The sequence below is a fragment of the Hemitrygon akajei genome, chromosome 3, assembly GCF_048418815.1.
Source record: "Hemitrygon akajei chromosome 3, sHemAka1.3, whole genome shotgun sequence".
NCBI classification, from domain to species: domain Eukaryota; kingdom Metazoa; phylum Chordata; class Chondrichthyes; order Myliobatiformes; family Dasyatidae; genus Hemitrygon; species Hemitrygon akajei.
Genome location: NC_133126.1, coordinates 77,573,279 through 77,595,965, shown reverse-complemented (window position 1 = coordinate 77,595,965; position 22,687 = coordinate 77,573,279). Strand labels below are relative to the sequence as shown.

Below are 22,687 nucleotides of genomic sequence, written 5' to 3'. Positions count from 1 at the left end.
CAAAGCAAGATATTCCTTGATCGAGGATCAAACATAAGCTGATGTTCGATTATTAAAGAATTATGAAATCTGGATTGTAGGTTTTAACTGTTCTGCTCGAAGAGCCTTGACTAACTACAGAAGGTCTTGCAAGACCTCAGATAAACTTCACTTTATAAATCACACTTGCTTTCTGCTCTTTTGATTGTCCAAAGTTTTTGGCGTAAATAAACTAAATGTGTTAGCCCGTCAAATTTATATTGTAAATATTAGCATCTTATTGAAAATGAATATGAGAATAAAGCCAAGCTCCACTACTAAGTAGGATAATTGCATATTCTCAGGCTCACACTCTTAAAGGCAAGGAAATCAAATAGAATAGGTGTTTGATCATAAAGACTGTACTGTGTTGTCAGATGTTACCATCTGACTATTGAATATGATGCACAAGGGAACCCAAAACTATAAAAAATGCTTTAGGAAAAGTATTCAGAGCTGCTTTTAAGAAACCTAACAGTGTCCTGATGCTGATAATGTATTCCTAGTCCGTGCAGATACATGCAGTACAAGGCTTTTGATGATCCTGTGAAGAGAAGAACAGCAGCAGTCTTTAATCACATTTGAAGTTTCTTAAATTGGAAATTTAAAGCAGCTGATTAGGTAAAATTCTGGAAAAGTGAGCAAATTAATAAAGACTCGAGGGGGAAATGCTGCAGAATAGTTATTTACTGCCAGTAATACTGTTTTGAACTCATTAGAGCATGAAGTTTGTTAATCTTCAAGATACTTTTATGCCAATTCTCACATGAAGAAATCTTCAAATGTGCACATTTGGTTTTTAAAAAGCACTATTACCTTAAGGGATGGATATGCGGCTCTAATATTCCTGCCAGGTCTGAAGTAGTAATTGAGTATGAAATATGTACTCTAGAGGTGGTTTTCTAAAACATAAGACTGTCAACAAAGGATGTCTTCAAAACTGTTTGATTTCCTTACAAAGGAGATGGAAGCAATGTGTATTGTATCAGAGTCTGTTGTTATTTTGGGAAGCAAGCACGTGAGTAGCTACTTCACTTATTCTTCTTCTATTTTCACATTATTGAACAAGAAAAATATGAAGATGAGAGGGGGAGAAACAAGAATGGGACTGACAGAAAATCTCCTTGCAGTAAGCAGTCATGTGATGATTTAGTTCGCTCTTTTCAGTGCTCCATCATGGTTTCCTGATGCCTGACGTCTACCCCTAGATTATGAATTTTGCCATGTAACAGTTGCCTCATGCCCTCAGCCTCTGCACATTGAGGTCACGCCTGTCGGGCATCACAAGGATAAAGGGTCATTTTTTTAACAATGATACAGAGAAGTTGAAACTACAACTGCACTGAATTCATTAGGCCTGGGGCCTGCATTTTGTAATTTCCATGTTTTGAGTTACAGACAAACTGTATTTATATTGAATTTACATGATTGAAATTCTTAAAGCTATTTCTACCATCACACCCTTACAGACCCTGCGTTGATAGTTCAAAGTAAATTTATTATCAAAATACATATATGTCACCCTATATAACCCTGAGATTCATTTTCTTGTGGGCTTACTCAATAAATCCAATAACTGTGATAGAATCAATGAAAGACTACTCAACAGGGTGGACCACCAGTGTGCAAATGTCAACAAATTGAGCAAATACAAAAGAAAAAAAAGAAATAATAATAATTAATAAATAAGCAATAAATATCAAGAACATGGGAAGAAGAGTCCTTGAAAGTGAGATCACTGGTTATGGGAACAGTTCAGCAACAGGGCAAGTGAAATTGAGTGAAGTTATTCCCTCTAGTTCAAGGCTGAAGGGTAATAACTGTTCCTGAATCTGGTGGTGTGAGTTCTGAGGCTTCAGTACCTTATTCCTGATGACAGCAGCGAAAAGAGAGTATAACCTGGATAGTGGAGGTTCCTGACGGTGGCTGCTGCTTTCCTGTGACTACTCTCCATGTAGATGCCTTTAGTGTTGGGGAGGGGTTTACCTGTGATGGACTGGACTGTATCCACTACTTTTTGTACGACTCAAAGGCCTTGGTGTTTCCATACCAGGCTGTGATGCAGCTGGACAATATATTCTCTACCACACATCTATAGAAGTTTGTCAAAATTTTAGATAGTTTCGCAGAATGCTGCCGACACTGACTATTGCTTTATGCAATTAAATTTGCTTCCTGTTTTGAATAAAGGAAATAAAGAATGACATACTATTTTATTTTCCGTTATCTCGGGACAAATGTTTCAATGTCAACCCTGAGGATATCTGTAGACAGCTTCATTTCAAAGGAGTTTCAATCCGCTGGTATTGCAGCCGTTTTGATGTTTTGGAGAGGCTTTGATGAGGTTTGCCCACAAAATTACCATTGTATTTATGAACCAGTGGTGAGCTGTGCATAATAGTAAAGAGAAATTATCCCAATATGGATCTATAGTGTTGGTGCCTGATGAATAATCAAAGGAACCATGTCATCTTATCCTTTATTTTCTCAGCATCAAACATGCAAGAGCACAGTTGCAGCTAAATTGACGATTCTAGGTCCAAGAAGTAATTGCTCTTTGTTATTCCAGAAGACAAGAAGCATAACTTGTTACATTGTACATTTAGACATCATTTAAAGGGGCACTTGAAATAATTCACAAGACAGCTTCAGAATTTATTGAAGGCTGCTCACCCACCGTTTAATGTGCTTTGACTAGTGAATGGCTTTTGGATATCTCAATGGAGCGGTAGTCAACCAATCTAGTGAGGTTCTATGTCTGAGAGGGTCCACTCCCTATCTAGTTGTCTCCCTCCTCTTCCTAGCAGTTTCTGGTTCTATGGTAGATTTGAAGAAAACAATATTAAGTCAAGTCAAGTTTATTGTTATTTAACTATATTCATGTAAATAACTATAATATACAGTATATACATATGAAACAATGTTTCTCTGAACCAGGTGTAAAGTAGTACACATAACATTTATGGAGGTAAAGATAAAATCTACAAATGATGCACACATAAATAACAAACTAAAGTGCATTAATATTAAATATTGTAAGGTACGGAGCAGATTAACCAGTGACATTTTGAATACGATGCAGCCGGGTGTTCAGAACCCTAATAGCCTGGGGGAAGAAGCTGTTTCCCATCCTGACCGCTCTTGTTTTTATACACCATGGTCTCCTGCCTGTTGGTAGAAAGTCAAAGAGGATGCTGGATGGATGGATGGGTGGGATCCTTAATAATACTAAGGGCCCTGCGTACACAGTGCTCCTGATAAGTGTTCCTGATAAATGGTAGGAAGACCCCTATGATCCTCTCAGCTGTTCTTGCAGACCTGTGTAGGGACTTCAGGTCTGATGCTCGACTGCTCCCACAACAGATGGAGATGTAACTTGTCAGGATGCTCTCAATGGTGCTCCTGATGGTGGTGGGGGGGCAGTGTTTGGGAACTTTGTTTGCCTCAATCTTCTTAGGCAGTGGAAACGCTGCTGTGCCTTCTTGTTCAGGGAAGTGATATTAAGGGACCAGGTGAGGTCATCTGTTTTGTGAACTCCCATTAATTCTCTCTGCAGAGGAGCCATATATTCGCAGAGAAGGATGGTTTGTCTGCACCTTCCTGAAGTCCACAATGATCTCCTTGGTCTTCTCCGCTTTCAGGCTTTGGTTGTTCTCACCCTGCCACTCCACTTCCTCTCTATACTCTGTCTCATCAACGTTCTTGGTAAAGCCAACCACTGCAAACTGGATGAGACGGTCCGACCTGGATCCTGCGACACAGTCATCCATCAGCAGTGTGAACAGCAACAGGCTGAGCTCACAGCCTTGGGGAGGCCAGTGCTCAGCGTAATGGGATGAGAGATGTTGCTGTCCACACAGACTGACTGTAACCTTACTGTTAAAAAGTCCAGTATCCAATTACAGAGGGAGGTGTTGAGACCCAGCAAGGACAGTTTCCCCACCAGTTTCTGGGGTATGATGGTGTTGAAAGCCGAACAGAAGTCTATAAACAGCAGTCTGACATGTGAGATGCCATTTTCCAGGTGGGACAGGACAGAATGGAGGGCAGAGGCTATTACATCATCAGTAGATCGATTAGAGTGATAAGCAAACTGGAAAGGGTCCAATGTAGCCGGGAGAAAGGCTTTAAAGTGCTCCATGACCAGTTGCTCAAAGCATTTCGTAACAGTTGATGTTAATGCCACTGGACGATCATCATTTAGGCAGTTTGTTGTTGCCTTCTTTGACACTGGAATGATGGTTCCTGCTTTGAAAAGCGAGGGGACAATGGATTGCTCCAGACAGATGTTGAATATATCCGTCAGCACCTCGGTTAGCTGGGCTGTGCAGTCTTTCAGAACCTGACCTGGTATATTATCAGGCCCCACAGCTTTGCATGGCTTGACTCTGGCCAGGGTCTTCCTCACCTCAGCTCCCCGGGGGGTAGGTGGGGTTGCCTTCCTCACCAGCACTTCATTCTACACATCAAACTGGGTTTCCACTACATTCAGCCTGTCGGGGAGTAAGTCATCACTGATGTGCAGCATAGACTTGTAGTCCATAATCCTCTGAATTCCCTGCTACGTGCATCTCGTATGTCTGGTATCACAGGAGTGGCTGCAAATTCTCTGAGAATGCTCCAATTTTGCCTTCCTGATGGATCAGGAAAGCACAGTTCTTGCTTCCCTGAGCTGTCACATCTCCCAATCTAAAGGCAGCATCACGATCCGTCAACCATGCACAGACCTCGGCAGTAAGCCATGGCTTCTGATTTGCCCTCGCCGGAATGTGTTTCATGATGGTGTCATCCTTAGCACACTTCTCTATGTAACATGGACAGAATGCTGGAGGAACTCAGCAGCATTTTGTGTGTGTTGCTTGGAATTCCAGCACCTGCAGATTTTCTCTTGTTTGTGACACTTCTCTATGTCACCGGTCACAGAATCCACATATTCCTTACTGCTAACATGCCTCCCTGAACATTCACCAATTTGTGTTTTCAAAGCAGATCTGTAGTGCAGAGAATGCAGGGTAGAATACATGTGTGTATCAATAATAAAAGAAGTATATGTAGTGCAAGAGGTCACCTTAACATCTCTCATTAACGTTTTTTCCAGAAATGCTCTTTCACCTATGGATTTCCCTCCTGAGTGTAAATCGTTCACTAGCATTTTCGTGTCACCTTCATAAAACATTGATACTCCCTCCAGATTCTCTGTTCCTCACTGCAGCCATTGTGTTTGTTGTCATGGGAAATGTACCTTTAAGCCCGATGCCTTTTTCTGATTACTATGCAGCAAAATGGCAGCAGTTATGATAAACTGGGAGTGCTCCCATCAAAATCCCCACAGGTTATGATTAAACCCTTCTTTGAGTGGAAATCTCAGGGGAACAGAGACCTCATGGGTGTACTGCTGTTTACTTAACACCTTTGTTTTACCTGTCGGGGTTATTAACCCTGAGCTGAACCCTTGAACCTGGAGGACTGGTGAACCACTCTTAGCCTGGCCTCTAACCATGGACCTGTTTGGCATTGATGACCCTACTAATGGATGGTGGGATGGAGATACATCTCTACCAAAGGAGGTGTAAGGTGCTCCTTCCTTCTGCTAGCCTACAGGTCTTTCTTGAACAAGGTGTAGCACTTGCTTAGCTACCGCCACCCCGCCCCCACACATATCAGGGTCACATGAAGTCAAGGGAGCAGGTGGTGGATGGTCGTATGAGCAACTGGTTCATATCACAAGTCCTGGTTATGCTACCACTGACGCCAGGCAGACAATCTCTGAAGTGTATTGATAATGGTGTGGTCACCTGTCTTGTAAAGACATTGCCCAGAAGAAAGCAATACTAAACCACTTCTGAAAAATTTTTTTGCCAAGAACAATCATGGTCACCATGATAGCCCACGTCATAGGACAAGACACATATGATGATGATGATGATGGCCTTTCCTAGATCCAAAGCATAAAGCCCCAACTCCAGCCAACATAGTTCTCTGGGTTATTGAGGCATGCAAACCTCCAAACCACAATGAGATTGTGCTAATCTTGCAGGCCATACCTTCTTTTCCTTAAATCTAAGAATCTTTCGCCACTTTGTGGAATACACTTGCAAATTAAGTAAGAGTGACAATCCTAATATCACAGAACTGTGTAATGTAAAACTAATTTACTTTGTCTATGAATTTCCTAAATTGAAACACCCCATTCCAGTCACAGCATAATTATATCAGGAATAAAACATTCTATTCTCGGTAATCATTAGTATAATGTCACCAAATAAACTGTGAGTTTGATTAAATTTGCTATTTCCAAAATCTCCATTTAAATGCAGAAATAAATCGAGTGAGGAAGACAGCAAGCTTGCTAATCAAACATCATTTAATTTATAAAAAGCAACTTAAGTGAATTTGACAGTCACTTTTCATTACATGAAGTAGTTGGAGTCTATTACCAGTGAACATTTCAGGATTATTTTTCCTGATTTATATCAGATGACTTAAGTTAGGAAACATCTATTATCTTTGAACAAGAATTATATGCAAAATATAAAAGTTTATCTTTTATGAGAATTAAAAATTCTATTTATAATTCATGCTTTTTATAGAAGATTGTGTGTCTGACAAACCTCTGGTTCTTTGAGGAGGTAACCAAGAAAGTAGATGAAGGTAAATCAGTGGATGCTGTCAATATGGACTTTAGCAAGGCCCTTGACAAGGTCCCTCATTGTAGGCCAGTCTGGAAGGTTAGATAGCATGAGATTCAATGGCAGATAGCAGGTTGGCTCAGTGTTAGGAAGCAGAGGGTATGGTCGACAGTTGTTTCTCAGACTGGAGACCTGTGTCTAATGGTATGCCATGCGGGTCAGTGCAGGTACTTTTGTAATTTATATAAATGATTTGGTGGTGAATATAGAAGGCTTGTTTAGTAAGTTTGCAGATGATATTAAAATAGATGTTGTAGATAGTGTGATCTAGTGCAGGGTGATCTTGATCAACTACCGGTAGGTTATGTGGGTTGAGGACTGGCAAGTTGTTTTCAATCCAGATAAATGTGAGCTTTTCTAATTTGGGCGATTACATCAAGGTAGAACATATACACTGGGTGGTAAAGCTCTTGAGGAGTGTTATGGAACAGGGCCAAAGTTCGTTGAGGTGGTGTAGAAAGGATGATGAAGAGGACATTTTGCATGCTGGTTTCATCAGTCAGGGCATTGAGTAAAGGAGTTGGGAAGTTATGTTACAGGTATATAAGACGATGGTAAGGCTGCTCTTGGAGTATTGAGTACAGTTTTGGTCACATTGTGGATGGAATATTGGTATTAAACTAGAAAGAATGCAGAGAAGATTTACCATGATGTTGCATGGACTTGAGGACCTCAGTTGTAAGAAGAGGTTGTGAAGAATATGACTTTATTCCTTGTAACGTAGGAGATTGAGGGATGACCTGACAGAGATATATATAAGATCATGAACGATATAGACAGGGTGAAAGCATGTAGTCTTTTTTCCCAGGGAGGGCTGCTAAAAACAACAGGGAATAGGTTTAAAATCAGAGGCAAGAGATTTAAAAGGGACATCTGAGGCAGGAGCTTCTTGCAAAAGGTTCATTTTGGAATGAGCTGCCAGACATTGTTTTTGAGGCGGGCACATCAGCAATGCCATCTACTGTAGATGAGTTGGTGGATAGGAGGAGTTTAAAGAGTTATGGACTAAACACAGACAGATGAGACTAACTTACTGGGAAACACACTCAGCATGGGCCAGTTGGGCTGGAGAGCCGGTTTCCATGCTGTTTGATGCTATGTAGGAAATATTGGACAGGATGAGCAGACTAAAAGAGGAAGTATTAAGAACTGAACATCGTTGAAAGCGGATAAATTGCCAAGCCACATTGAAGTATACCTTGTTCTATTATAAGAAGCAAGGGAGGACACTGCAGAGGCCTTGGCCATCATTTTCAATCGCTCCTGGCTGCAGGAGTAATGCTGGAGCTTTGGGCAACCACCTAGGTTGTACTCTTGTTCTAAATGGGAGGAAGACAGCACCACATAAATACTGACCAGTTAGCTTACCTTCAGTGCTGGGCAAATCAATGAAGTCAATTCTGAAATACAGTACAAACCCTCATTTAAAATGACACAGATTAGTCAGGAGGAGTCAGCATGAATATGTCAAAGGAAGGTCATGTTTGACAAACACTTACATTTTTGAGGAGCTTACAAGGAAGATCAAAGGTAAAGATAAGCTTTATTTCTCACATGTGCATTGAAACATACAGTGAAATGTACCATTTGCATTTACCAGTAGCACAACCTAAGGATGTGCTGGGGACAACACTCAAGTGTTGGACACTGGAGCCCCAGGGGGAAGCCCACACAGTCACAGGGAGAATGTACAAACTCCTTACAGACAGCGACAGGATTGATAGGACACTGCACTTCAGGTAGTCTGTATAGATGTAAGTAATACTTTTAACAAGGACCTGCACAGAAATGTGATTAAAAATGTACTGTAAATGTGCCTGAGATAAACAATAAGTTGGAAAAAGGGGTGTAAAGTAGCTCCGTGGTAGGAAGCAGAGGATAATAGTTGATTTGTGGTTTAGGACCTGTTACCACTGAGTTCTCAGGGTTCATTTCTCAGATCCTTGATTTTGTGATGCACATTGTTGTTTAGAACTAAGTGTAGAGCCATGATTAAGAAGATTGCAGATGTACAGAAAAGTACCTTGTGATTTACATGAAGAAAGCTTTCAACTTAAGAGGAAAAGAGCTGATCTGATCAACTGGGCCAAAATGTACCAGGTGGAACTTAATCTGGAGAAGGATTTGGGGAGATGCAGCAAAGCAAAGGAATGTACAGTAATGTGCAAAAGCTTTAGGCACATATATACATGTAGCTAGGGTGCCTAAGACTTTTGCACAGTACTGTAGTAATTTTATGTATTGCACTGTACTGCTTCCACCAAAAAAACAAGTTTCATGACATGTGAGTGATGATAAATCTGATTTTGATATGAGTCTCTATTGTGGACTGAGAGTGGGAAGGGGCCAGGGAGAGGAGAATCATAATTGGAAAAGGGGGAAGGGAGATGGGAGGGAGCAGGAGGCACCAGAGAGATATTCTGAAATGATCAATAAACCAGTTGTTTGGAATCAAATGACTTTGCCTGGTGTCTCAGGGCTGTGTGTGTCTGCACCTGTTCCATCCCACCCTGCACCCAGGCCCTGGCACTCCTTTTCTGCACAAGTTCCACGTCCCACTTACGCACTCCACCCTCACCATTCCCAACACCTGATGCTCCTGCCAGATTTACAAACTCGCTTTTGACAAATACAGTACAGTGCAAAAGTCTTAGTCACCCTAGCTATATATATCTGCCTAAAACTTGTGCATAGTACTTTAGTTATGACATTAGATGATGAGATGGCTATTGAATTGTATTCATTTATATTAAGAGGATGTATTAAATTAATCAATTACCACAAATAAAACCTGTGGTCCACACATTTTCAAAGAATCTGAGGAATAGAGAGCAGAGACAATAATAGGCTAACAATTGTAATAATTGATTAGAAAAAGCTGTGGTGCCAGAAGACCGGTTGGTAGTTAATTCACTCCCTGTATTTAAGGAGGAAGGTAGACAGTGCATTAGTAAACTGGAGGCTGTGTGGAAAATATCCTGAAGAAATTTGTAGCGGGTTGCAGGAGAGCATGAAGAAATTTGCAGAATGGGCATATAATTGGCAAATGAAGTTCAGCACAGGTAAATGTGAGCTGGTACATTTTGATAGGAGAGGATTCACTTACTTCTTTGAAGGTCAGGGAATGGTAGTAGAACAAAGGGATCTCAGAGTACAAAATCATGATAAGTTTAATCAACAGTTAGCAAAGCCGTAGAAAAACAAAAAAAAAGAAAAATAGGCTTTATTACTAAAGGAATGTAATTCAAAATAAGGAAGCTATGTCAGATTTAAGTTAAATTGCACTAAAGCATACTGCTCATAATCCTGTTATCTATATTAGTGCAGTAGAAAATTATGAAGCCCGTAGTAGAGTTAAGTCTCTGTTCTGTCGAGTGAAGAAGACTGAGGCGTAACTCGGATACCTTTAAAGTTATCAAGGGTTTTGATAGAGTGTTGCAGAGGGAATGCATCCACTTATAGGGAAGCATATAATTATAGGCTGTTGAAGTAAGGTGCTCCCCCAGAAATCCAATAAAGAATTCAAAATAAATTTATTTAGCCGAATGGTGGTGAAAATCTGGAATCTGTTACCAAAATGGGGATCGAAGCAAATATTATCAAAGCCAGGTTCAGTAAATTGTCATTTAACTGCAAACATGTATACCGCCAAATGAAGCAGTGTTCCTTCAGACTAAGGTGCTCAACACCATACATATAATTCACATACATAACACATGAAGTAATATTACCACAAATAAATTAACAAATAATAAGGCGCATATACAAATCAAGCTAAAAAGTAAGCAGTGATGCTTCATATGTGATGAGACCTGGGTGGGGGCAGAGAGTTCAGTAGCCTCAATGGCCTGGGGGAAGAAGCTGTTCCCATCCTACTAGTTCTTGTATTAATGCGATGGTACCTCCTGTCTGGTGGAAGGGCACCAAACAGATTGTTGGACGGATGGGAGGGATCACTGACAATGCTAAACGCCCTGGGTATGCCGCACCTGTAAATATCTCTAATGGATGGGAGAGGCCAAGGGTTCTCTCAGCAACCTTCGCAATCCTTTGTAGGGACTTGTGGTCAGATGCCTTACAATTCCCATACCAGGTGACAATGCAGCTGGTCAGGACACTCTTGGTGGTGTTCCTGTGAAACTTGGTTAAAATGAGGGGAGAAATCCTCATTCAGCTGAATCTTCTCAGGAAGTGGAGACACTGCTATGCTTTCTTGACCAAAGAGGTGGTGTTGAGAGACCAGGTGAGAACGTCAGTTATGTGGACTCCCAGAAACTTGGAGCTCCTGACTTTCTCCACGGAGGAGCCATGTACTTGCAGTGAGGAGTGGTTCGTCTGCAGCTTCCTAATGGCCACAATCATTTCTTTGGTCTTGACAACGTTTGGACTCAAGTTGCTGTGCTCACACCATTCTACCAGCTGCTCTGTCTCTTCTCAGTACACCATCTCATCATCGTTGTTGATGAAGCTAATCACTGTTGTGTCATCAGTGAACTTGTTGAATCTGTTTGAACTGGATCTAGCAGTGCAGTCCTGCATCAGCAGTGGGCTCCCCACAGCCCTGGGGAGCACCAGTGCTCAATATGATGGAGCTAGAGATGTTTCTGCCAACATAGACTGACTGTGGTCATTCTATCAGGAAGTCCAGGATCCAATTGCAGTAAGAGGGGTTGAGGCCCAATGAGGACAGTTCACCCAACAGCTTCTGAAGGATGATCATATTAAATGAAGTCAACTGAAGTCAAGAAACGGCATCCAGGCATATAAGGCACAATTTTCTGGATGGGACATGATGGAATGGAGTGCACAGGATGGACCGATTTGAGCAATAAGCAAACTGGAAAGGGACCAATATAGCAGGAAGATGGGATTTAATGCAATCCATGACCAGCCACTCAAATCACTTCATTATTGTTGAGATGAGTGCCACTGGGTGGTATTTGTTGAGGCAGGTTACTGTCACCCTCTTGGTCAGTGGGATGATGGTGACTGCGTTGACGCCTCAGGGGACTAGTGTCTTCCTCCCATCAGCTGCAGCCAGTCAGAGTGCCTTCTCCTTGGGTGGGGTGGGGGGGGTCGTCTGCATCCGCACATCATTCCATGCATCAAACCAAGCAAAAAAGACATTCAGCCTAGCAGGAAGAGAAGCATAATATTCTTGGTCTCGGCCCGAAATGTTGTCTGTACTTCTTCCTATAGATGCTGCCTGGCCTGCTGCGTTCCACCAGCATCTTGTCTGTGTTGCTGGATTTTCCAGCATCTGCAGATTTCCTCGTGTTTGCATCATAGTCTTTGATGTGCAGGGCAGACGTAGTCTGTTATGGTCTGAATGGTCAGCCATATGTGCCTCGAGTCTCTGGTGTCACTGTGGTGAACTACATATACCTGTCTGGACACGCCCCCCCGCTGACTGCTCCTGTGGCTCCTCCCACAGACCCCGGTATAAAGGCGATTGGAGGCTCAGTATCCGGGATGTTGTGTGATGGTCACTTGCTGCTTGTGCTTTCTTCCAGCCAATAAAAGCCGACCTTAACCCACATCTCAGAGTTATTGATGGTGCATCAGTCACAGAAGTGGATATATATTCTCTGTGAATAATCCCATTTTGCCTTCCTGATGGTGCGGGAAAGCAACCCTCCAGCTGGATGGCCACTTCTGGGGTGTTATCCTGGAGCCACATTTCTGTCAGAATGAGCTTCATCTCAGATGCAGGCCATCTAGTTTACTTTCTGGCAATCGAACATTTCAAAGCAGAATTGATGGGAGAGTTGACCTTTAGTCCTGCACGCATGCCAGTGCAATTCCCTGGCCTTTGTTTCCTTGCGCACTGCATCCAATGGCGTCTCCCCTGGGTGGCTCTAGCAGACAATGGCATGGTGCTTAATAAACCCACGCTGCGGAGCTCATCAGCACTATGCAACAACTTGCTAGTGAGGTTACGCTTACGGTTCTTGGTGTTCTTAATATCCAGCAGGGTCTTGTGATCATAAGAAAGACATAAAGAATGAACATTACACCATGAGCTGGAACTGGAGTGACTGCTGTGACTAGACGCATCGTCATCTTGAAAATTTACTTATTACGGACAGAGTAAGGGGAGCAACTGAGGGTTAAGCTGACGTGTTTAGGTGAGGAAAGGCAAGAGGCTCAAGTGCAGCCCATCAGTGGGATCAGAGTCAGAATGATTCTGTGCAGTACACCCTATGCTGTTCTATGGAAGTGTGCCTCAGTATATCTGAGGTAGATTCGTGGTAGCAGTATTCAAAATAAAAAAATGATTTGGCTGCTGAAATTGTTCTCCAGTCTCAGAAATAAATGAAACTTGAAGTGTACTTCTCATAACAGAATTAATAAGATCTCTCACTTTCCGTTTTCATGTGGAGATTGTCATTCATGACTCTGCTCTTATCTGATTAGTTTGTAATCATGTGAATGGAATTTCCAAGTGTTTACTCCTATGAAATTACAAGCTAGGTTGATTAGTGCACTTGGGTGTGTTGCAGAGAGAGACATTGGGCATAGAGACATTCCCACATGCCCCTATCCCTTGGGGGATGGGGCTAAATACTCCTGAGTTTGGGCTAGGGGCAATGTTCCCTCTAAATTGTAATGGCCAGTGTGCACAAAAATCCTGTGCTGTGCAATTTTTTGCCGAGTGACAACAACATGGATGCACTGAATTTTATATATAGAGGTATTCATTTTAACAGCTAGCAAAACTTTCTAAATAAGAACTTTGATCTCTTCTGGGTTTAATCATTTTCACTCTCATTCACCTGCACTCTCACAAAAGATATGTAGCAGACCTGTAGTGGATAATGAAGGATTTTCGCATTGGAGTTTTTGCATGCCATCCACATGTGATTTGCTTGCTAAATAACACTTTAAGAAGTCAAGTTTCAAAATATTACTCCATTTCTTTCTACTTACAAAATCTCCAGCAACTTGCATGGTGATAATACACGCAGGTAACACCAGTTCCTGTATTGTACGTAAATATTTCTCATAGCTGCACATCCCTCACCTCATGAGCTTTGCAGCTTCTACTGTTTCATTTAGACATTCCACTTTAAGTGAACTAGCAGTTCTTTTGCGCTTCACGCCCTTTGCTTCTTTGGAATTCGACATAGTCAATCAATAATTTCTTCAGTTAAAAACAGTATAATTAAGCCTGTTCTAAAATCTGCAGACAAATCCTTGCAAACTCCTCGTTGTCAACCACATCAGAAACCGGAAAGGAAATGTGGTTGTTTATGATTGTGAAATATCCTTAACTTGCCAACGAGGTGCGCAGTTTAAATTCCTTTGTGCACTAGTAGTGCACGTGCATGTGTATACACACACACACTACACCACCCCCCCCCCCCCACCCTTAGAGGGAACATTGGTTAGGTGAGGATCAGTCAATGATCAACCAGAACTCTTCATGGGCCATTGTGATAGGTGGAAATTGTCTACAGACTTAATCATTTAATCATTGAGAAGGGAGGGAATTGAAGATTGGAAGAAAATTGATTAAAGCTGGAATGGTTGGAAGTGAGCCATGTCATTGTTTGTGAATACAGAGTACCCATGTTACCCAATTACCTGGATCACAAGAAGTTTCAGCTTCAGTAAAAGTAAAATTCAATATTTTCAATAAAAATAGATTTCATCATGGAGTTTAATTTAACATTTCAGAAATAGATACATCTGACCTGAAACTGGCTTCTGAAAATAAAGGGTCAGAATTTGCTCGCAGAATAATTGAGTTTATTGGGCAAGCTGTTGAAATGAGTAAAATAATCCAGAATTTGGCAGCTATGAAGAAAAATCTAAAGAGCAAGGATTTGCTGTAGATTTGGAGTATTTGCAACTTATCGCCTCAGGTCTTGCAGAATGAGGAACTCGCTCTCAGCTGATTTATGCTGTGAGAATGAACTGAAATGTTAGAACTCATACTTCACAGCACAAGGAGCCTTGCACTCTTCTGCTAATGACATTAAACTTTGAAACCCAGGCCAGAAGTGTTTGAAACTGTGTGCGACTCACACATAGTAAATGGAGATTCACGAATAGTAAACTAGTCTTAATTTTTTCACTTTGTCATTATCTATTTCTTCCAGTGAGGTCTTTATTTCAATTTCTCCGTCTGTTTTCACCTCAATTTAATATGCTCTATTATTCTTTTTCTATCCTTAAATTTGATTGTGCATTGATTGGAGCTGAAAAGTGACAAAAATATCCAACTTGTGCTGTTCCCATTGATATTATCTGCTCCAGGCTGTTTGTTTTCAGTGTGCCACACTGTTATTAGCCTTGCTATTCTGTTATGTATTAAAATGTAAATACCATTAACTTTATCTTTCCTTTGTGACAAATAGCTGATGGTCAGTAAATTGAAACAATAACCTTGCTAATGGCAACAGTGTAACTTTGAGAATTCCTTACTCAAATTTATTCCAAAAAGCTCTCATCATAATTGACTCCAGGAGATTAAATTCATGGTCTGTCTGCCACAAAAATACTCTTGAGACTGACCCTGAATTTCAATAGTGCATTGTCCATTTCACTGGCTTAAAATGGCCCCTTAGGTATCGAGTATCAGAGCCTGCTTGCTCATGGTCACTGTGCATCAGTCCATGAGATTGGGCTCTTTGACTGGCATCTACAGTACACTGTACTGTATAGGTAAATGAGGAATCTTAAAGCCCTTGCAGAATTGGTTTGGAAGTGCCAGCTTCATGCGCAAAGAACTAAAACGGTGTTCCTAGGAAGAGAACTATTGTGGTGAACTACATATACCTGTCTGGACTGCTCCTGTGGCTCCTCCCACAGACCCCTGCTGACTGCTCCTGTGGCTCCTCCCACAGACCCCTGCTGACTGCTCCTGTGGCTCCTCCCACAGACCCCTGTCTGGACTGCTCCTGTGGCTCCTCCCACCGACCCCTGTATAAAGGCGATTGAGGCCTGTGCCCGGCCTCATTCTCCAGGATGTAGTGTTGTTCATTCTTCCAGTCAATAAAAGCCGATATCTCGCTTACTACGTCTCAGAGTGAGTTATTGATGGTGCATCAACTATTAAATGAGATGTTAGGAGAGGTTTACTGTGCAGCTTCCCTCCCCCTGCCCCCCACTGAATCATTGAGGCTTGCATCTTTCAAAAGAAGGCCAGGTGACAGAGTGTGGTTGAGATTTGACAAAGGGATTGGGTTTGGTTTACACAAGCAAAGGACAAGCACAGTGTGGTAGGCAGAACAGCCCACACAGGAAATTTGATGCTTTTGTGATTTCTCGGTTCCTTGGAAAGATGTTGTGTTGATGTAAAGCAACATCTTAAACCCACAGTAAGGTTACAGCTTTAAAACCATCCTGGCTTACCTCTAATTATTTTAATAATAGAGCGGTACTTTAAAGGGCAAGGAAAAGTTTAAACTCTGCGGTTGTGTTTATTGACAGTCATCACAAAGAATATAAGTCGCAGTCCTAATCACATGGAAGTGTTCCATTGGCACTGAACACTCAGTTTAACTTTCTTCTTGAACTGTGTGGGCTCTCAAAGCAAATACTACGTTTCCTTGAGTGAGTCAACTGTGTTTTTTTAGAGATTTCCCATGCTAGCTTCATTTACATCCTTCAAAGTGTTCAATGATAGCAATATCTAGAGTTTTGCCTGAAGAGCAAAGATAACATCATTTGCCTCTTTCCAAAACTGGGCACTTCATGTTTCAGCAAATGCCAGGTTTTGGGAACAAAGTGATAAGTTATTAGTGAGTGCTATTATTAATTATTATTAAGGCTACTATTAATTAATTATGAATTAATAGTTGAGGGTACCATGGTAACCTAGCGATTAGTGCAAAGCTACAACAGCTTGGAGTTTGGAGTTCAATTATGACATCCTCTGTAAGAAGTTTGAACATCCCTCCCATGAATGGGTAAGTTTCCTCCGCGTGCTCGCTCCAGTTTCCTCCAACAGTCCAATGTCATACCAGTTGGTAGGTTAATTGGTCTTCTATAAATTGTTCCAGTGATTAGGCTAGGGTTAATTAGAAGGGCCTGTTCCATGCTGTATCTCTAAATAAAAGTAAATAAATAAATAAATAATGTGGCAGTAGATAGAGAGAGCTGAGAGTGTGAACAACCTAAGTTTATTCCTCCTTCCTTCAAGTTAATATTTTTTATTTGTCATCCAGGGTAACAATTTGTTACATTGCTCAAAGTTATTCTTCTCTCACCCTGATCCTCCCCCATTCTACCTTATAAATCAGTTCTTTGCCTCTGTTAATCCTCTGCCTCAAATGATCTGGATTTAAAACTTTACACCATCAGATCTAAAATTGTGACAGAAAATAACTAAAGTATTGTTGTAATTAATAACATCTGCCCTCCATAATAATAGTCTCTTTTAAATTGTTTGCAAAATCTCTTGTGCTCAGCCAGGCCAGCTAACTTCTCTCAGATGTACAAATACCCTCAAGCACAGCTCCATCTTGACAAAGGTTTACGTTTGTTTTTTCTGTTTGCTTGAATGACAGGTTTTAAATTGGCAGTTCTGACAAATACAATGCTTTTAAAGCAGTCATATCAATTATGCTCCATTTCTTATTTCAGTTGAAATGGCTGCCGGTTCCCAAATGAAACCGACTCCTGAAACTTGTGGGTCGAAAAATTCTTATTTGATTTCACTACTGAGCACCTCAAGTGTTATAAGAAAGTAATCGAAGCATATACGTAATATATGGAAATCCAACTGTGGGTCATTGAATTGGTTTATTCTTTTTAACAGTGTTGAAAAGGGTTCAGTTGGAGGCAGATTTGTTATAACGTCAAACACCACTATAAAGAAAGGGTTGAGCACTGTTTTAGATGGTTGGCAATCTTTGCTGCCCATCACAGTGAGTAAGTACAAATCAAAATACATTCAGAATAGAATATACTGGAAATGCTCAGTAGATCAGACCGCAAGAAAAGCATTAAGTAATTTAGGTCCAACACCCGTCATCAGAATTGGAAAAGGGAAAAGACAAGTTAATTTTTAGTACAAGACAAAGAGGGGGAGAAATGAGTAAAATAAAAAAAAAATGTCTGATCAGGTGAACTAAGCAGGTTAGTGTAGCATTTAAAGTAAGTTCTATCTGATCCCATCTACTACTCCACTTGTCTTTCTTTCCAGCAGGAGCAGATCTTAATTATAGCTAGGTGAACTTTGTTGGAAGACTGAACAGAATTGTGAATATTTTAGATTGAAAGCAAGTGAAAGCTCAGATTTCTTCAGAAGCTCATCAGCTCTTTGTAATCTTCACTCAACAAAGCCTATTAATAGAAGCTGACTTGTTTGGAAAGAACATTTACTGAAAATCAGTAAAACCGTGCTGGCATCACCACAGGAGATCTAAAGGACAGTTAAGATATTCTTGTAGGCAAGGTAGCATCTTTGAAGAAATAGAGTTAATCTTCCAGCTTTCAGTAGAATTGAAAAATAAGTAAAAGTTTTAACAGTATTTGAATAAGTACAAGAGGTTCAGAGTATATGAGGGTAAGGTTGAGGGCAGTGGTCATAATGGGATGGAGCGAGGAGTTGTGAAGAAAGGACAGTGGACGTGGCAAGAATCAATGTTTGTAACACAAGTTAAGAAATAATAGCAAATAATAATACACAAAATGCTGGTGGAATTCAGCAGGCCAGGCAGCATCTATAGAAAAGTGTAAACAGTCGATGTCTCTGGCTGAGACCTTTCTACTGTTTTCTGTTTACTCTTTTCCATAGATGCTGCCTGTCCTGCTGAGTTCCTCCAGCACTTTGTGTGTTTTCCTTGGATTTCCACCAGCTGCAGATTTTCTCTTTCTTAAGAAATAATACTGGGAACAGCAGAATCACTATAAACACATACTCACTGAAAATACGGGAAGAGTGATTGAAAGCTAAAATTGTGGGTTTTTTTTGCTAGAAATAGCTAAATTGGAAGATGAAATGCAGCTCCTCCAGTCTCCACTTACCTTCTTTAGGACAGTAAAGGAAATGATGATGGAGTGCTCAGAATAGGAATTATAGAAGTGACTGGTAGCCAGAGGTTCATGCTCAGATCGGTGGACTACACTACTATGTCCAGTAAAGCAATAATTTCACGTCCACTTGATCTCCTCAGTGTACAGAAGCCCCCATTGTAAGTAATAAATAATAGTCATATAGTGCTTTCTCACAAGGCCTTGAGAAGTGGGAAGTGAGCAGGTGAAAGGGTAGAAGTTGCATTAGCTAGTATCAATTCAGAACTTAAAATTCACGGGCTTCAGAGAGTAAAAAGGTTAGGAAGCACAAATGTAAGCTTGGGACCATCCCACTCTGGAGGTTATCAGATATGCAAGAAACTTGTGGCCATAACAGTACTAAACTTCATGAGCCTGCTACTCAAAAAAATCTTTTAACTTAGAAAGGAGATCTTTCATCACAGAAATGAAATATGTTTAATTGATAGTGAAGTGTTAATATAAAAATCACAGCCATTGGTTTGGTGAATATCACAGTGAATGTCAAGAACATATTTGATGGTTGAGGTAAAGTACCACGTACATAATCAAGAAGCTACAGTTCCAGCACATGATGTCTTTCTTTTGAACCTGCCTAACTTTACTAAAGAATAGACCAGATCCAAATGGAATCAATAATAATAGTGAAACCTTATAGGCCTAACAAGTGTTAGCAAAGATTGATAACAATCCAGAGAAGAAGCTATTAGAATTGACTAAAAGCATAAGAAATTGGAATAGGGGTTAGCCCCATAGGTCCACAAGATTGCTCAGTCATTCAGTGTGATCGTGGTTGATTTATTCTCAGCTTCATTTTCATTCCTATTCATTGTAGTCCTGGACTATTTTAAAGACTAAACATCTGTCCATTTTTGAATATGGAATGATGAATATCTGAAAAGCTTTTACTTTCAACCTCCATTTTGCTGAAGTTTCCACCTTTTGATGGAAATAATGCCACGGTACCTCATTTAGGCTGCATAAGTATCATTGTAACCTAATAACTACAATGCTATCTGATTGAATGATGAAGAGCTCGTAGTTCAAACCTCCTGAATGGTAGAGCATTTGCTCCTCTTGTAGTGGTGTGCACAGATCTTCAGTCCTGGTCTGCAACATTGAGCATTACTTACTGAGCGGCAGTGTGTAGGAGTCTGTATAAATAATTCATTCCATTGAAGTTATCCGAATTGAATTTCAAAAGCAGAGTACAAAGTATTGATGCAGCTATATAACACATTTAGTGCTAATAACCAGGGAAGAATTCCTAGCAGTCATACTTATTTAGCTGCTATTATTCTTCTAAGTGGAAATGTGTGTCTTCCCAAAATCCGGTGTTTCACTGTGATTAAAGAGTTCAGTAAGAGTGAGAATTCAGATTAAATCAAGAAGATTGACAATATTTATTTCTCTTCCTGCAGCATTGTCCCCTTTTATGTTTGACTCATGAATGATTCAAGTTTACAGTCAGATTTTTCTTAGTCATCTTTAACTGAAATGTAGATGGATTGTGATGGTGACATTAATAATACTCATTCAGCAGTAAACACACTTATATCAGATAAATCCTTTGCTTTTGTTACTGCAGTTTTCTTTTTATTCCATGTTGCTTTTAAAAATGTTCTTTTAACTGCTGAGGCATAGTCTGTTTTTTTAAAAGTGGTCACAGCTGCTTTGTTCTTTAACAAGTGGTCCTGGCTGTATTCAGTTACCGTGAACTGGTGAGTGGAGCATGCTGAATTAAAGAGGGGAAACAGGAGATGTCCAGAAAAGAGAAATCTACCCCGACGGTGTTTACCATTTGTCGAGGGTAACCAGTAGCCTGCTACTGTGAGGGTTTAGGTACAGTAGATACCCACTCAGGCAGTAATGTAGGCAATATAGTTGTACAAAATGTTGGTTAGGCCACATTAAAGTATTGCTCACCAGCCTATAGAAAGCATGCAACCACTCTAGAGAAAATGCGGAACAGATACACAAGGTCATTGCCTGGATTGAAGGGTTTGGGTTATCGGTGCTGATTGAATAGACTAGGTCTATTTTCCTTGAAGTGAAGGAAGCTGAGAAGTGACCTGAAAAGGGTATTTAAAGTTATAAAAGGCTTCAGAGAGATAACATGGAGAGTTCATCTAAACTAGAGGGCATAGATTTAAGGTTTAAAGGGGATTCGTGCAAAGAGTAGTTTCATATCTGGTATGAACTGTCAGAGAAGGTGGTGAAATGAGCAATAATTACAATAATTATGAAGTGTCTGAATGATTAGTAAATTTATGAGCAGGGCATGAAGAAATACAGAATTGGTACAAGCAAGTTGGATTGGTCTTGATAGGTGTGATATTCAGCATAGAGACAGTAGGCCTGTTTTAATGCTGTAAAACTCTGACTCTAATAACAAATACTCAGGTGTGATTTTACAAGTGAGTACCATAATTCATAGCCATTAAAGCTGGGCAGAGAACTAAAACTTAATATTTCTAACACCTGGCTTCTAATACTTAATAGCCTATAAACATCCAGGTTATGTTTTCATAAGTAATTCTCTGTACTTTAATGGAATCTCACAGTCCCTTGAACTAACATCAGTGCCTTGGTCCATTGAGGTAATTTTGCATTGTTGATCCGATCTCTGCATAGATGACATAGGATGAAATATGTGAGATCCATAAAATACACAAAACTTTGAAATATTTTGCTATTTTTATGGTTGAAAATTCAAACTCAATCCTTCTATAAACTTTACACAAGAACATTAAGTACCTGCCAGGTGAAGGTCAAGAACAATTTTATTAATTATGCTGCAAAGTAGTTCCACTTTAAACTGACACAACCATTACTCTGTGTTTCTATTTCCCAGGTTTGTCGAGTGGCCTATGAGATAATGCAAACATTACACCCAGATGCATCAAGTTATTTCCATTCTCTGGATGATATATACTACTTTGGTGGACAGAATGCACACAATCAGATCGCAATTTACCCTCACAAACCACAGACTCCAGAGGAAATTGTTTTGGAGCCTGGAGATCTGATTGGAGTGGCTGGCAACCACTGGGATGGTTATTCCAAAGGCATCAACAGAAAATCTGGGCGAACAGGCCTATATCCGTCTTACAAAGTGAAGGAGAACATCGAGACCATTAAGTACCCAACCTATCCAGAGGCTGACAATGAGAAGCCAGAGTAACTGTAAGGACACTCCACAGCCTCGGTGAATGTATCTCGCCATAAATCTGAAATCTGAAAGCCAACATTGTTTTTTAAACTTTGAGTTCTGTGCAGATGCATCCATCTCCCTCCATTATCCTGCTGTTGGTTGTGTTTGGTTGTCTGCCAATAATTCACTGTTATTCTCAGTGACTGACATTGACCCATTGTACAAGTTAGAGCATGAGCAAATGTCTGTCCAGTCATGGTGCCTAACATTCTTCGACCTTTGACCTTCATGAAGAACCATGTCCAATATTAGCAGTGAGATGTCTTTGAAATCTTGGCTTGAAGGAAAGACATTAAACTTATCAGGCAGGAGAGATGTAATCATGAAGACTTAATCCATTCTGCGGCCAGTTCTTAAGATGACGTTTTCTCAAGAATTGAAAGTGTTTCTCCTTTACAAGTATAGGTGAAGGGAAGGTCAGAATGATCAAATGCACATCCTCATTTCACAGTCTTTTGTAAAAGCAAAATCATGGACAGAATCTTTAATACATACAGTGATGTTTCCAGACATTGTCTTTGATAACAAAAATAAATAAATCTAAATGAAATCAACTGAGTCAGTGTTTTTCCTCATTGTTGTTGAAGTATTTAGATTTGGGTGGCATTCAATTGTGGCATTAGCCTTCAAATCTCATGAACATTTGTGATCTCATTTATTTCAGCAATTTAGGTTTGATTACTGTGTGCTACTCAGCTCCTAACTATTAACATGGTTATTTAACACCATTGGATATTAAATTAATATGCCCAAAATTTGA

At 40.4% G+C, this 22,687-nt stretch overlaps 1 protein-coding gene across 12 annotated transcripts in view; it reads left to right on the top strand.

Moving 5' to 3' along the window:
• Positions 1-22,477, top strand: part of LOC140725132 (alpha-(1,6)-fucosyltransferase) — an 839,166-nt gene extending 816,689 nt beyond the window's left edge. For all 12 annotated transcript variants that reach the window (XM_073040191.1, XM_073040188.1, XM_073040189.1 and 9 more), the window contains one exon: positions 21,568-22,477. In XM_073040191.1, the coding sequence (XP_072896292.1) occupies positions 21,568-21,897 (330 nt within the window). In that variant the 3' untranslated portion in view covers positions 21,898-22,477. The remainder of the gene's footprint in view (positions 1-21,567) is intronic.
• The last annotated feature ends 210 nt before the right edge of the window (positions 22,478-22,687 follow it).